Source organism: Aquila chrysaetos, chromosome 1 (genome assembly GCF_900496995.4).
Source record: "Aquila chrysaetos chrysaetos chromosome 1, bAquChr1.4, whole genome shotgun sequence".
Lineage (NCBI taxonomy): Eukaryota > Metazoa > Chordata > Aves > Accipitriformes > Accipitridae > Aquila > Aquila chrysaetos.
The window spans coordinates 70,668,296-70,681,299 of NC_044004.1; the positions used below are offsets into that span (position 1 = coordinate 70,668,296).

Genomic DNA, 13,004 nt, shown 5'->3' on the forward strand with positions numbered 1-13,004 from the left:
CTGAAGCTCATCAGCTTTTCTAAAATACCGCTTTGGCTTCCAAAAGTAATTTGTGAGTTCACCAAAATGTAATTTAAGCCTATGTTTATTTTTAAAGAAGAAAAATAGGTAACAGCTGATATTCTGGTCAATTTATAATTGCACCATACAGAACAGAAGAACTAAGATTGAACTCTCATTGGATGGTCTTAAAGTCTTGGAACCCTTGTTGCAACTATGAAAATATTAGAACAATTTACATGGCATTAAAATTCAATTGAAATGCCATCCGATTAACCTATATACCATTTCCCATGTAATTTCATTGTAAAGAAACCAAACACGACTATAGAGCAATAGCATTTTCAAAGAGAACAAGGTCTGTAGCACAAGGTAGTACCTTCTAATAGCCCAACAGACCATTCTTGGTTATAGCTTAGACAATCACAACTACAGCACCATCACCGTGGATTCCTTTTCATTCTCTTCAGTACTAATTTTTTAGCTGAGCTGCCTTTCTGGAGGAAAAAAAACCCAATAGTATTCTTTAAAAAATAATGTCTGTGCTTTGCTCCAAATTTGCTTCAAAATGTTATACATCATCCAGATCATACCGTAAAAATCCATTCGCACGGATGCAGGCAGCAGCAGGAGCTACGGCAGGAAAGCGCTCACACGGTTGGCAGCACAGTAAGTCCTTGTGCAGGGCGAGCGCTGCTGAGCTCGCAGGAAGCGCCGCGGCCGAATTGGCTCACGCTGCGTGGGGCTGGCAGGACCCACAGACCATGGGCTGAGCCCGGGGAGGGTGCTCCGGAGCTGGGCACGGGCAGGCCGTCCAATCGGTTAGATCTGCGTTTTGGTTTGCTTTTTCCCCAATAGCTGCTAGGTACTGAAATTGATTCCTAAAAATGAAATTATTTCTTCAAGAAGTAAAGGAGGAGTTGCTTAGGTTTGTTGCACCCTCCTGCGAGGTTTCTATTCCTGGGCTCTGAGCGGGACTGAACGCTGTCTTTTTCATCAGGGCAATTTCTGAACTCTGGAATAGTGTTCGAGTTTTCAGCTACAAAATCTGTAAAAGGAAATACTTTAGTACTTGATTTTGATGTACAACGTAAGAGAAATCCTTATTTACATCTTGATAGGATATCTTGGAGAAGACTCTATATGCCTCCCAAATCGGAATTCTATTCAAACAATTCAATTAGTTATTTCTCTGACTGACTTCTGGCAGTTGCCAAGCATGAAGAATTAAACCGTCTCTTCTATGATGTGTCAGAAACGTACCACTTCTTAGAGCCTCCATCAAAAATTGACAAAGCATTAAAGCAGCAGCCTGCCACTGCTCGGCCTGACTGCTAATGAGAAGAACAGAGGGCCATTTTCAGTATCACCCCTGAAGCTCCCAGAGCAGAATCAAGAAATATCGCAGGTTTGTCAGCACAGCCTGTGGCCAAGGTGGAGAATTTACGTACGGCTGGCCGTAGAATCTGTTCATTTCTTCTACAAAAGCCACTGCTACAGAACTGAAGTCTTTCTTTTCCTCTGTCACCAGTGAATAGATTGTTACACTTGAAAAAGTTTGCAATTTCACATAAAAGCATCCCGGCTGAAATGTATTTCCATAGCCAAGTACCGTGTGGAAGAGGAAGGTTTGGAGAGGGTCTTCCAGGTCTTCTTCCAAAGCGCGCATCTTGCCATTGACAGTACTCTCTGACTTCATTGCTGCTTTGCAACTCTGTCGTCCGCCGCCACGTGTAGGTGTCGGAGGGTGACTGGTGCCTGCTGCCGACTCGCTCTCCATCTCCCCTTGCTCCGTGGTTCCTCCTGCTGTTAGCAGTTTGTTAGGAGATGTGACAAGGGTGAGGAAAAGCCTGGGATGACCCGTGCAGGAAGGTATAGCGCTTGGGGGATTTGCTGTATCAAGAACTATTCATTCCAGCGCAACTCTTTGTAAGTGAACAAAGTAACCACAGCTTGGTGCGGCTGACGTGCCATTGAGGGATTAGCCACAGGGCTACACGTTTAGCCCAGTGAGTGGGAAACAAGCTAAGCCTGTCCACAGCTCTCCAGCACGGCACTTCTGGAGCCAGCAATGCCCGGGCCTGTCCAACACCCACCGATAACCGTGCCGATGGCCCTCCTGCGTAATGCCATGGGATGCAGAACCCTCAGAAGCAGAATTAGCTCATCTTCTCCACCCAGAAATATTTGATTAGGCAAATACACTTCAGCAAGTTAAAGTGAATGATTTATTTATTTATTTAAAGTGATTTAAGAATCATCCCAAATGCCTGTAAGTTCTACCTTACTTTTTTCATTATTGGCTCACAAGGAGAGAGCACTGATATGTTAAATATTTCCTAAGCCAAAAAAGAAGAAAAAAATCCATTCACTGCAGCCTGAATACCTTTGATTTATGAATCTCTGATTCATCCTGACAGCTACTTAAAAATTCATGTCAAACTCTGCATTAATCTTGGCCAGAAAAAGAAAAGAAATGTTAGGTAACAAGAGTGCCACAAAATGCAGTTACCATTGTAGGTGTTTTTAATGAAAGGCATTGTTAGCATTTGACTCACCAGAGAAGCATCAGTACCTATTACCGGATACTTTCTCTTTTTTGAAGTCTGTTGAAGAATTGTGTCCTTGGGCATAGAAATGCATCTCTAACATTGATGTCTCATTACGTTATTTCCCTTCTTTAATTTGTATAGTTTTCATGTAGGTCGGAGCTTCTCGTGTGTCATTAGATACTGAAACCGAGATATCCAGACATTTTGTTGTATAAGGGAGGAAAGGGAAATAAATTACTTGCTGCTTTTTTTTTTCTTCCCAATAGTGAGAATATTTGAGAATAAAAACTTAGCTTAATGACTTGATTGATCAAATAGCATTCTCTATAGCGCCTTGGAGAAATTATCATAAACTCAATAAAATGTTTTAAAAGAAATTCCTGATTATTATTTGTTGCTGATTTGGTTATTTTTTTCCAAGAATGCTTCATTACAAATGGTAATGTTTCCCAAGAAAATAACCAGATAGCCTGAAATTTGAATATATTAAGGGTTTGAATAAATAAAAGCAGCTGCTTTCCTCTTGCAATAGCCGCGTCTTCTATTCTGCATTTCTAAACGCAATTTTACTTAGCATATATCCATGGCAATTTACTTAGTATCTTGGTTTTTTTAAAGTATCTTAGAAGGCCCTAGGCCCAAGGTGGCAGTAAACCGTCCTGGCAGGGAGATGCAAGGAGGAGAGAGCAGAGAAGGGAGGCATGTGGCTGCACCCCTATTCAAAACCAGTTATGTTTCTACCATGAATTGAAGCCAGAAAGCTGCCCTGTAGCTTAATCAGAAAGGGCAGGTGATGAAAAACAGGAATGAGGTTAAATTTATGCAGGAGATTACAATTTTTTTCTCCTTCTTTTTCATTACTTTACTATTAAAGAAAGATAAGACATTACTGTGGGGTGCTTGTTTTATTATTACAAAAATATTAATTTCATAGCTGAACAATTGAATGTGATTCTTTATTTGCAACATGTCATATCTAGCCAATGCCTGTTATTTACAGTTCTCCAGAAATATACTAAGCTATATTCAGTTGAATTACACATAACTAAACATGTTGTTAAAGAAATGTAAGATTCAAGATAATTAAACAGTTTAGATATTACCTGTATTTTCTACTGAAAATGTTTTTGTCTGTATCTCCCATTTTTATAGGCTTTCAGGTAACATCATTCATACAGTGTCCAAGATTGTACTGAAGATGATGTTAGAGGTCCATACTGGACAAGTGAGTGGGTCAGAATGGTGGCTTTTGAGAGGAGTTGATGAAATTCATTTCGGTATTTCTGGCTGTGGGATTTTTCACTATGGGTTCTTTTCGGCAATGTGTGAGGTAGTTGCTTTGTTTTTGTTGCAGAGTGATTTATAAATCTTTTTTTTCTTTAAAGAAAAGGAAAAGAACAAAGGCAGGCATGTGGACAGCCAAGCACTGCTCCAGAAAATTTGTCTTACCGACTGCAGGAAAAATTAATGGCATGGCACCAGTGCCCTTCTCAGCCACTTTGAGACTTGGCAAATTCTCCCTAGGCTCTTGGGGTAATGTTTGCATTAGCCTTTTGTAATAAACAGGTATCAGAAGAGTTTGCTGCTGAAGGTGGGCTCTTACTAGCCAAATAAAGAGAAATAGCTGAAAATTATTAATGCTTTGTGGAAGATTATCAGCAGAAAGGTTAAGTTTCCTATCATGGACATCTAAAATGCTTGACTCAGCCAAACTATTGATTTCCCCCTATTCGCTAACTGGCCTGTTCATAATCAGGCGAGTGTTATCATGGAAAGCCTCACGAGAGGAAGAGTGGTGGTGTTTGCACTTCTACTCCAAGACTTCAGAGAGGAGGGTTCAGTTCCCAGCTTTGCAGCAAATTTTGTGTGTGAGTAGCAACAGTCTGTCACAGCTATTTCAGTACCTCCAATTGATCCAGGCACCCAGCAGAATTTGATAAAGTTTCCACCATGGTTAGCATTTTCCACTGAATGCCACCCACCCGTCTGCTTTACTATATCCAAAATCCTGCTAGACACCTCCTGGTCTTTAGCATCTAAATACCTTTGAAAACCTGGTTTATACCTCCATGGGGTTTTTGGTGGAGAAATGTCTGAGCCGGACCATGCAGACCAGGGCACAGTGCTGCACCAGTGAAGCTCAGGTTGGATATCAGCTTGGAGGGGGATGCTGTTGGAAACGTAAATTGCCCTCCCACGTCTCCGTTCGTGGCCAAACGATCCCTTCCCACCTCCACGAATGTCTCAAGGCAGGCAGCACTTTGTCCTCCTGCCACAGTCAAAATACAGGTAGCCGTGGGGTTAACAACATGCTGGCTGATTTCCTGGGATTCCAGCTGAAATTCTGAAACCACACACCAGCATTTGTCTCTCTGACTTCAGCCACCCCCAGTTTGTACCTTTTTTCCTAAATGCCAGTTCGTGTCGTTTCATAGGATGTTGCGTCTAGCATGTTTCTACGTTAAAATATATCTGTTTGACCTTAGCCGCTTAGTGCAATTCAGGATTTGATTATTGCAAAACATAGCTTAGGTGTAAAAACTGTCTACGTACTTGTTTTGTGAAGTGCAAGAACGGAATATCCCTAGCACTAAACCATAAAGCAGTGATAGTTTATTTATAAACATATGGAGATATAGATATATAAATATATATGGGTCGGCGGAGGGCCTGTTTCACAGGGTTGTGGCTTCAGAAAGGTTGACAGGGCTGTAGAAAGTCCCTGCCCCATCCCGTTAGCGGACACCCCTTTGCCGCCTTGGCTGTGCTGACTCGTGTCCTTGTGGGGCCGTGCTGTAGACTGCCTCGGGGGCCGATCTGGGCTGCAGTAGCGTTTTTTTGTGGAATAAAACAGTGCTCTTGACTTTAGACTTGCATCGGTTGGTGAGCCCAGCTCCCAGAGACGTCTCCGTGGGCTCAGGCTGCGGGCAGCCTCCGGCGGCACGGGGCAGCGGGTGAGCTGCGAACGTGTCAAGCTGCTCTTGTCCCTGCAGCCTTCTCCCACTGCCAGCCCCCGGGCGAGGGCAGCGATGCTTTGGTGCCTTCGGGCTATGAAACCACGCGGGGATCTGTCCATTGCAAGCATATCTGGTCTGAACGCGGGGTCTGGAGAGGCTTCGGTGACAGACTCGTGACCCGGCAAAATGGGCTATGATTAATGTATACGGAGTGCTGGACAGAAGGATGCTGGCTGCAGCGTGCCTCCCGTTCTGCAGTGCTTACAGCAATATCGTCTAGATAAGCCTCAGTAGTGCCGGAAATCTGTGTTTATGTCAACCCATGAAACGCATTTTGCGTATCTCACCGAGATTAGTTTATAGAAACACAGTGTGTAACTGGTTCCAGTTGAAACCTTCACCAGATCCATCTGACTTACCCCTTGGTGAAAACCAGCAGGAGAAAGGGGAGCTTTTTTGTTACTGTTTTGCCCCCCCCCCCCCCCCCCCCCTTTTTGGGGGGGGCCTTGCCATATCGTCTTGTCATTTTATTATGTGTCGTCATTTTATTATGTGGCAATCACTTGTTTTACTTAAGGTTTCTTTTCTCTCTTTCCTGTCTGACAGGCCTAGAAGATGTTGTAGCAATAATGATTCCTGAACCCAAAGGAAAAGAGATAGTGAGCCTCCTGGAGAGGAACATTACTGTGATGATGTACATAACCATCGGGACACGCAACTTGCAGAAGTACGTCAGCCGGACCTCTGTGGTGTTCGTCTCCATCTCCTTCATTGTGCTGATGATCATCTCGCTGGCGTGGCTGGTCTTCTATTACATCCAGCGGTTCCGCTACGCAAATGCCAGAGACAGAAATCAGGTGAGCGGTGCTGGAATGGCTGTTTGTGCTACCAATAAATCACCGTGGGATTCAGCTTAAAAGTAAAAGTTGAGGAAATTGTGAATGTGTGGTAAAAAAGACAAACCAAAACAAAAGACAAGGAAGTGAAAATAATGGGGATATAATAACACCTGTCTTTGGGAAAAAGCCAAGACTTCTGTCAATATAGATGGGATCCAGGAAAAAAGAAATTAATAAATATAGTGTGTATATATATTACAGGGTTTTTCTTCCATGCAAAACACACAAGAAATAGACAGAAAGTTAATAATGTTTATTAGTGAAAAGATTGCCTTGGTACATATAGCCAAGTGACATAGAAATGTGTATAACGAATGACCCTTGAGATCAAAATGATGACTGAAATATAGTGAGGTATGTGAATGTCTGTGTGTGAAACAAGGGTTCACGATAAGTGAAGAAAGAAAAAAAGAACAGAAAGTGTTTTCATTTTAATACTTCTTTAGAAGGGTCTTGGGCTTGAAAGGCAAACATGTCCCTGTTCGTTTGACAATGATCACTGAATATGTAAGTGCTGTAGTGATAGCCACCAATATTATTAAACCATTGCTTTTGGTTTTGGCATCTTGTTCAAACCCCCTGAAAGAGATCCAAAACCTATAGAGCTGGAGAGAAGTCAACAGCAGTGGGAATAAGCCTTAGGTCCTGAGGCCTTCTGGATTTATAAAGCACTGTGCGTCTTTATGGTAGTTCAGCAATGAATAATAATAGCAATGATAATAATAAATTTAATCTTTTCTTGTCTGGATGCAACTATCTTAGCATCAGCAGAACTGTGAAGCTGAGGCTTCTACATTTCATTTTAATGGTACAGTAGAAAACATCATCAATGTATGAAATCTGAGGAGATAACCATTTTACTGCAGGGGAAAAAAAATGCACTGTAATTCAGAGCTGTTTCTGGACCCTTAATAAATTACTGTCGGGGCAGGGAGAGGGTTGCCTTGCTTGCTCTGCAGAAAAAGTAAGACTGAGAGCGTTAATAATCATCTTGTAGAGAAAAGTACTGCCACACACTCCATAACGTATACTTAATGTATAGGGATCCCTCACCCTCCCCCATTGAAATTCAGGCATCCTCTGAGATAGAGAGCAGCTGCTCTGTATTTACAGACAGAGAGAATATATTTTCCTTTTAAATATACAGTATGAAATTTTGGATAGCAAGAATGAGACTATCCCAGCTGGAATTTGAACATCACTGGCAGCAGATTCCCTGTGATGGCTGTGATAATTTTTAGATGCTTTGGCTGCAAAAGCACATGTGTGCCTAATTTATGTATGTGGGTACCACAAGTGTGCTTTCAATCAAGTAATTATACAGGCAGATTAGCAGTGTAAATAGACATACATAAACATGAAACCCAGCAAAATAAGAAGCTCATTCAGGTAATATGCTATAGTTTGGAACTGATAGGTTTATATGTTCAAGCAGATTTCCTTTTCAGTATTTTCTTTCCAAAGTTTGAACAAGACTAACGTGTGCACAAGCAGTTGTCCTGTGCAGAGGTTTTAATAACTTTGTTATTATACTAGTTCTATTCTTCAGAAGAATAAGAAAGTATGCCTCTTAAGCAATTATTAATTTTTTGCCGAAGCTGTAATAATGATATGGGGCAAACTAGAATTTTTTCATGTACTTTCTTCATCCAGTTTTGCCTGACATCTCCTCTCATCTCTTTATTAACATTTTTCATATGAAAAATGGTAGCGATATACAGACAAAGCTCAACCATTTGTGTTAAAGAGTTGCTGTGGTTTGGTTTTTTTTTTCTTTTAGTCCTGGCAATGGAATATAATGATGTGGGTAGTTCAGAAGAGCCTATCTTGCTTTTGCCCTTTCCATGAGGGTTCCTCTCCATTTCCCCTGAAGTTCTGCTTGGTTTTTTTTTTTATTCTTTGACAGATTTTCTTGTAGCACGAGGATGGGATCACAAAATTCTATGTTAATATCTTGGATATTCAGATATATACAAGAAAAATTGTTTGTATTGCTTTGCTGGAGCAAGATTCTTTTGTCATCGCGCTCAAAAGCTTTTGGCATTATAACTTGCATTTGTCTGTTTGTATGAAGGTATTGTGTTTACTTGGAAAGCCTTGCATGTGTGTAAGCACCTTTATTGCTGGCCAACTTTAGGAAAGATGCTTCCTTCTATCTGTATTTGAGGTACTCAGGCTAAAGTTTATCCAAATATTGACATGTTTGGATAAACAGAGCATCAGATGAAGGGGGAGCCAGCTGGCCTATTCAGAGAAAGTTGTGCTATCAGTTCCTACCCTGCAATGCGATAAAATCTAACTCTGCAAACTGACTGCCCTGTTCTGAAAGTGCAAAAAACTGTGACTCTTCTGTTAGACTTCAGTTAAAATTTAAAAAAAAATAAAAATTAATAAGCTTAAATTCATTTTGACATCTGAATGATTTAAAATCCCACTGTTTTAAAACAAGGGCTTGTACGGGCCTGTGATTTCTGTGTCAAATAAGAACCTATGCCTACCTCTTTGTTAACCTCTGTCATGCATGCCCTTCCTAGGTTTGGCTGATGCTGGAGTTGCTAGCAGGAGCAGTTCAGCCTCCTCTGGACTGGTAGTCTTGGCAGTGTGCTGAGGGAATGGGACAATGTGGCTGACTGCAAAATAGGATTGGCAGAAAAAGCCGTTGTCTCCAAGCAGGAGGAGTGTTGCACTGTTACATGAAAGCAAGGTTTCTGAATGTTTTTCCTTGGTCGCTTCAAGTCTCCCTAAGTCATCTTCCATTTTGACTCTTCCAAGCTGACCCATTGCAACTATGTCTTCCTTTCATGAAAAACATGTCAAATCTCATAACCACTTTTGCCTCCTTGTCCTTTTTTATATGGTGACCCACCTTTCCAGGTCCGCTTCCCTTCTTGCACACAGCGTAAGTTGCTGATCAAGTAGTAAACCCAAAAGGAACTGATGTAATTATCCATCAAGAAAGCAACGAGCCCAGCTAGTGAGAGAGGCAGCTAGAAAGGGTGAAGAATCTCCTGGAAGCATTTCCTGTGACTCCCCAGTGAGATGAAACCTGGACATACAGCATGTACATCTTCAGCCACCACTCTTCCTCACCATGTGTGCAAAATCCAGGTTCATGTGCCAGAAGGAAGACACAGCTCACTCCAGTTAGGTGCATGATTTTCATGAGTGGAGAATCAGGAGTTCAAGGATTCTCGCTGAATGTCCTGGCCCATTCATCCCAACTTGGCTGGGAGTGGATGCAGCAGAGCACAAAACTGTCTTCTATTATGGGCTTGTGCACCTGCAGCCAGGGTGTCAGCTACAAATATGGTGATTTCAATTTTTATTTTAATACATTGAATTTTTAAGAGTATCTCTACCACAGATGACTGTACGGTACATGTGGAAATAGAAGGTAGGTAGTAATATTCACATGGATGAAAATCCAAGGCCTCCTCTTTTTTTCCCACCTAATAAGATGTCCAGGAAGTAGGTGGTTGCCCTGATGATACACCCTTTTGATATGAAGAGGATAAATTTGTGTAAGGAAAGCATAGGCAATCTGCTTCCTCAGCAGCTTGTTCCTGGAGCCCTCCAGAAGATGAGGGAGTTTCTCTGTGAAAGACTGTGGGAATTGCTTGCATCAAGAGACATCAGGTTGCAGAGCTAATTGAAAGCAGTTTGGAATTACATGACAAGTTAAGTCCTGGAGATAATTCAGCAAAATGTCACTTGCTGTCTCAGCCCTGTAACAGCCAGGACATAGGCTTAAAAAAAAACCCCAAAACCAGCCCTGTCAGTGTGCCAGATTTCATATTTCACCAGTAATAGTAGAGTTCTCTTTTTGTCATCTGTGAGACGTGAGATGGGAAGATGGTGAGGGGATAATGTTTAAGTGCCAGACCTGTTGACCGTATTTCTTCCATGTCATTTCTTCCCATTGTTTTCTTGGTAAGAAGTTTTCTGTAAAGTCATTGTGAAACCAGGTGGGCTCCATGAGTTTTGCAGGATAGTGAAAGCCAAAGCAGGCAGTGATCACACTGGGGCTGGGGAGGGTCCCGTGCCTCCTGGGTTAATCTCCAGTGAAGTATCTGCTTTAGTATGTGACTGGCAGCATGTGGAGGGTCAAGGAATTATCTGAGAAGGAAGACTGCTGGCTGTGGCTTTGAATGAGAGTTTTGGGCCATTGACTAGAGACATCAGTCTTTGAAGCAGACTTGGGAAGATGCTTCACATGATGGAGTCCCCAAACTTTATCTGTGGTACAGGAGATGTGTCTGATACCTCATCCTGATGGTGCGCTTCCTTCTGCGCAAGGCACAAGGCGATCTCCTCTCTGCAAAGGTGATAGTTTAGTAAGGCCATTAAGAGAGACGCACTTACTGTAATTTCTGTTCCACAGCACCACAGCGTCTACAGTCATTCACTTCCTCAGGAACAGACAAGTGATGTTTTCCATGCTACTGTCCTTTCTTTTTAACTAGTATCGCCCTCTCCACAAGACCACTGCATCTGATATGCTTAACTCCTTCCAGTCCAGTACTGAATGTTGCAGCCTTGCTAATGAGATTATGAGATTTATGGTTGTAAATCTCTAAGCCTCATCTTAAACCCTTAAACTATTGTAATGCCTCTTATCTTTTAGGGGAAATCGTTGGTTAGTGATAGCATGCCTTTCGTTCAAATGGAAGGGTCCTTTGAAAGCATGACTTTACTCCAAGATATTCCTGTTCTTTCAAAAACTAAATTATTCTCATTTGTATGTAAGTCATGAACTTGTCTATTTAAGATAGATAAGAGAAAGCAAACATAAAAACAAGCAGATCAAAGATGTACATAAGTCTTTAATCTTGTCCTTTCCCCTTGAAGAACGTACAAAAAAGAACTGAGACATTTCATTAGTTTAAGTAATAATAATGATAAAAAGGAATCACAAGCAATTCCTGAAGCAGGACATAATGGCTCTTGTCTTGCTGAATGTTATCAGTCTGTCTTTGATTTACATTAAAGAAACAAATAGCTGGCAAGAAATGTTTCCAACTCTCATCTGATCCCTTTATTTAAGGGAGACTGTGAGAAAAACGTACTACAGAAAAGATGATGTATAACTACAAGATACTCCCTCACGTGTAGTAATTAGTTACGCTGGAAAGCTCATATGTAAATCTCATATGATAGCCAAGATCATTTTCACCTCTTCGGCCATATCTGAAATTGCTCTCTGCTTTCAGTATTGCATGCATTTTGTCAGTCTTCATGTCTCTCCAATCCAATAAGCTTACTCTCTAAATTTAATTCAGTGATTTTAATTGGATCTGAAGAACGAAGTGGTTATTTATTAATCGTATCTGTATGGTGATTAGGTCTCAATTTACAAACTACATCCAGCTTCCTTCCATTTTTGGCTTCGTGCTTTCACCCCCTCCAGCTGGAAACCCTTCCCAACGACAGGCCCCTCTGAACTCTGGCACAGGCGGTGTTCCCAGTCCAAAAAGTTGAGTGTCTTCTGAGTCACCAACACTCCAAGTCTCCCTCCTATGTAACAACACATGGCTGGAAGCATGGATGGGGAGGGGAGGTGAAGAGAAGAGTTTAAGTAGGTCGTTTATTGGTGACAAATTGGGATGCACTGTATCGTGAGCTGTTATAATGCAGACAAAAAGACATCGGAGTAGGTGTTGCTGCATGAAACGTACAAGAAAGGCATGAAAAAACTGGAGACAGCCCAGAGGAGGCTCACCAGTATGGTCTGGGGACAGGACCACACGATATCTGAGGAGAGGCGGAGAGAGCTCGATGTGCTAAGCCAGGAGAGGAGCAGAGGAGGAGGAGGAAGGGTTCTGCTTGCAGCCTTCAGCTGCAGAACGGGTGGTTGGCGAGGAGGCAGTGTCAGACTCTTTGAGGGGGTGCACAGAGAAAGGACAAGGGTAATGGCCACAAACTCCAACAAGGGAAATTCCATTCGTATGTTTAAAAAAAAAAAAAAAAGCCCGTGAGAGTGGTTAAGCACTGGAACAAATTATCCACAGAGGTTGTGAAATCTCCCATCCTGGAGCCATTCAAAACTTGACTGGACACAGCCCTGACTTTGAAGTTGACCCAGCCTTGAGCAGGGGGTGGGAGTACATGACTTCTCAAAGACCTTTCCAGCCTGCGAGTCTGTCTCCAGATCTCCTCCTTGTTGGGTTAGCAGAAGTGAACAGCCAAGTCCTTGGAGCGCTGATACAGGCACAAGCTCAATAGCACAGGGTGCAGAGGTAGCTCCGCTGAGCAGTGATTGTATGAACGGCCCCATAATGGTCTCAGCCTCTTGCAAGAGGCAGGCATCTCCATCTTCAGCATTTGAGAGCAGGGTGTTTTGCATCAGGCTGTTACTACATACTTTAATCCTGAGTGGCCGTGACCCTGCCAGCACAGTAACAGTGTTCAGGAAATGTGGGAGAACAGTCAGAAACATCACGTGGTTAAGCAATTCGTGGTCTGCTGGAGACAAAGGTAGAAAGGCAAAGAACAAGCAAATGGTTATGTATGGATAGGATGTTACTACAGGACTATATAGTGCTTTACCTGTAAGAAACTGCAGATGCTTTCGCCTCATTTTTATACCTTGCATTGCT

General features: G+C 42.2%; 1 protein-coding gene across 1 annotated transcript in view; it reads left to right on the plus strand.

Annotated features, from left to right (window-relative positions):
• Positions 1-13,004, plus strand: part of RNF150 (ring finger protein 150) — a 127,345-nt gene that overhangs the window by 65,456 nt on the left and 48,885 nt on the right. The window contains exon 2 of the mRNA XM_030015576.2: positions 6,116-6,366. Within this exon, the coding sequence (XP_029871436.1) occupies positions 6,116-6,366 (251 nt within the window). The remainder of the gene's footprint in view (positions 1-6,115; positions 6,367-13,004) is intronic.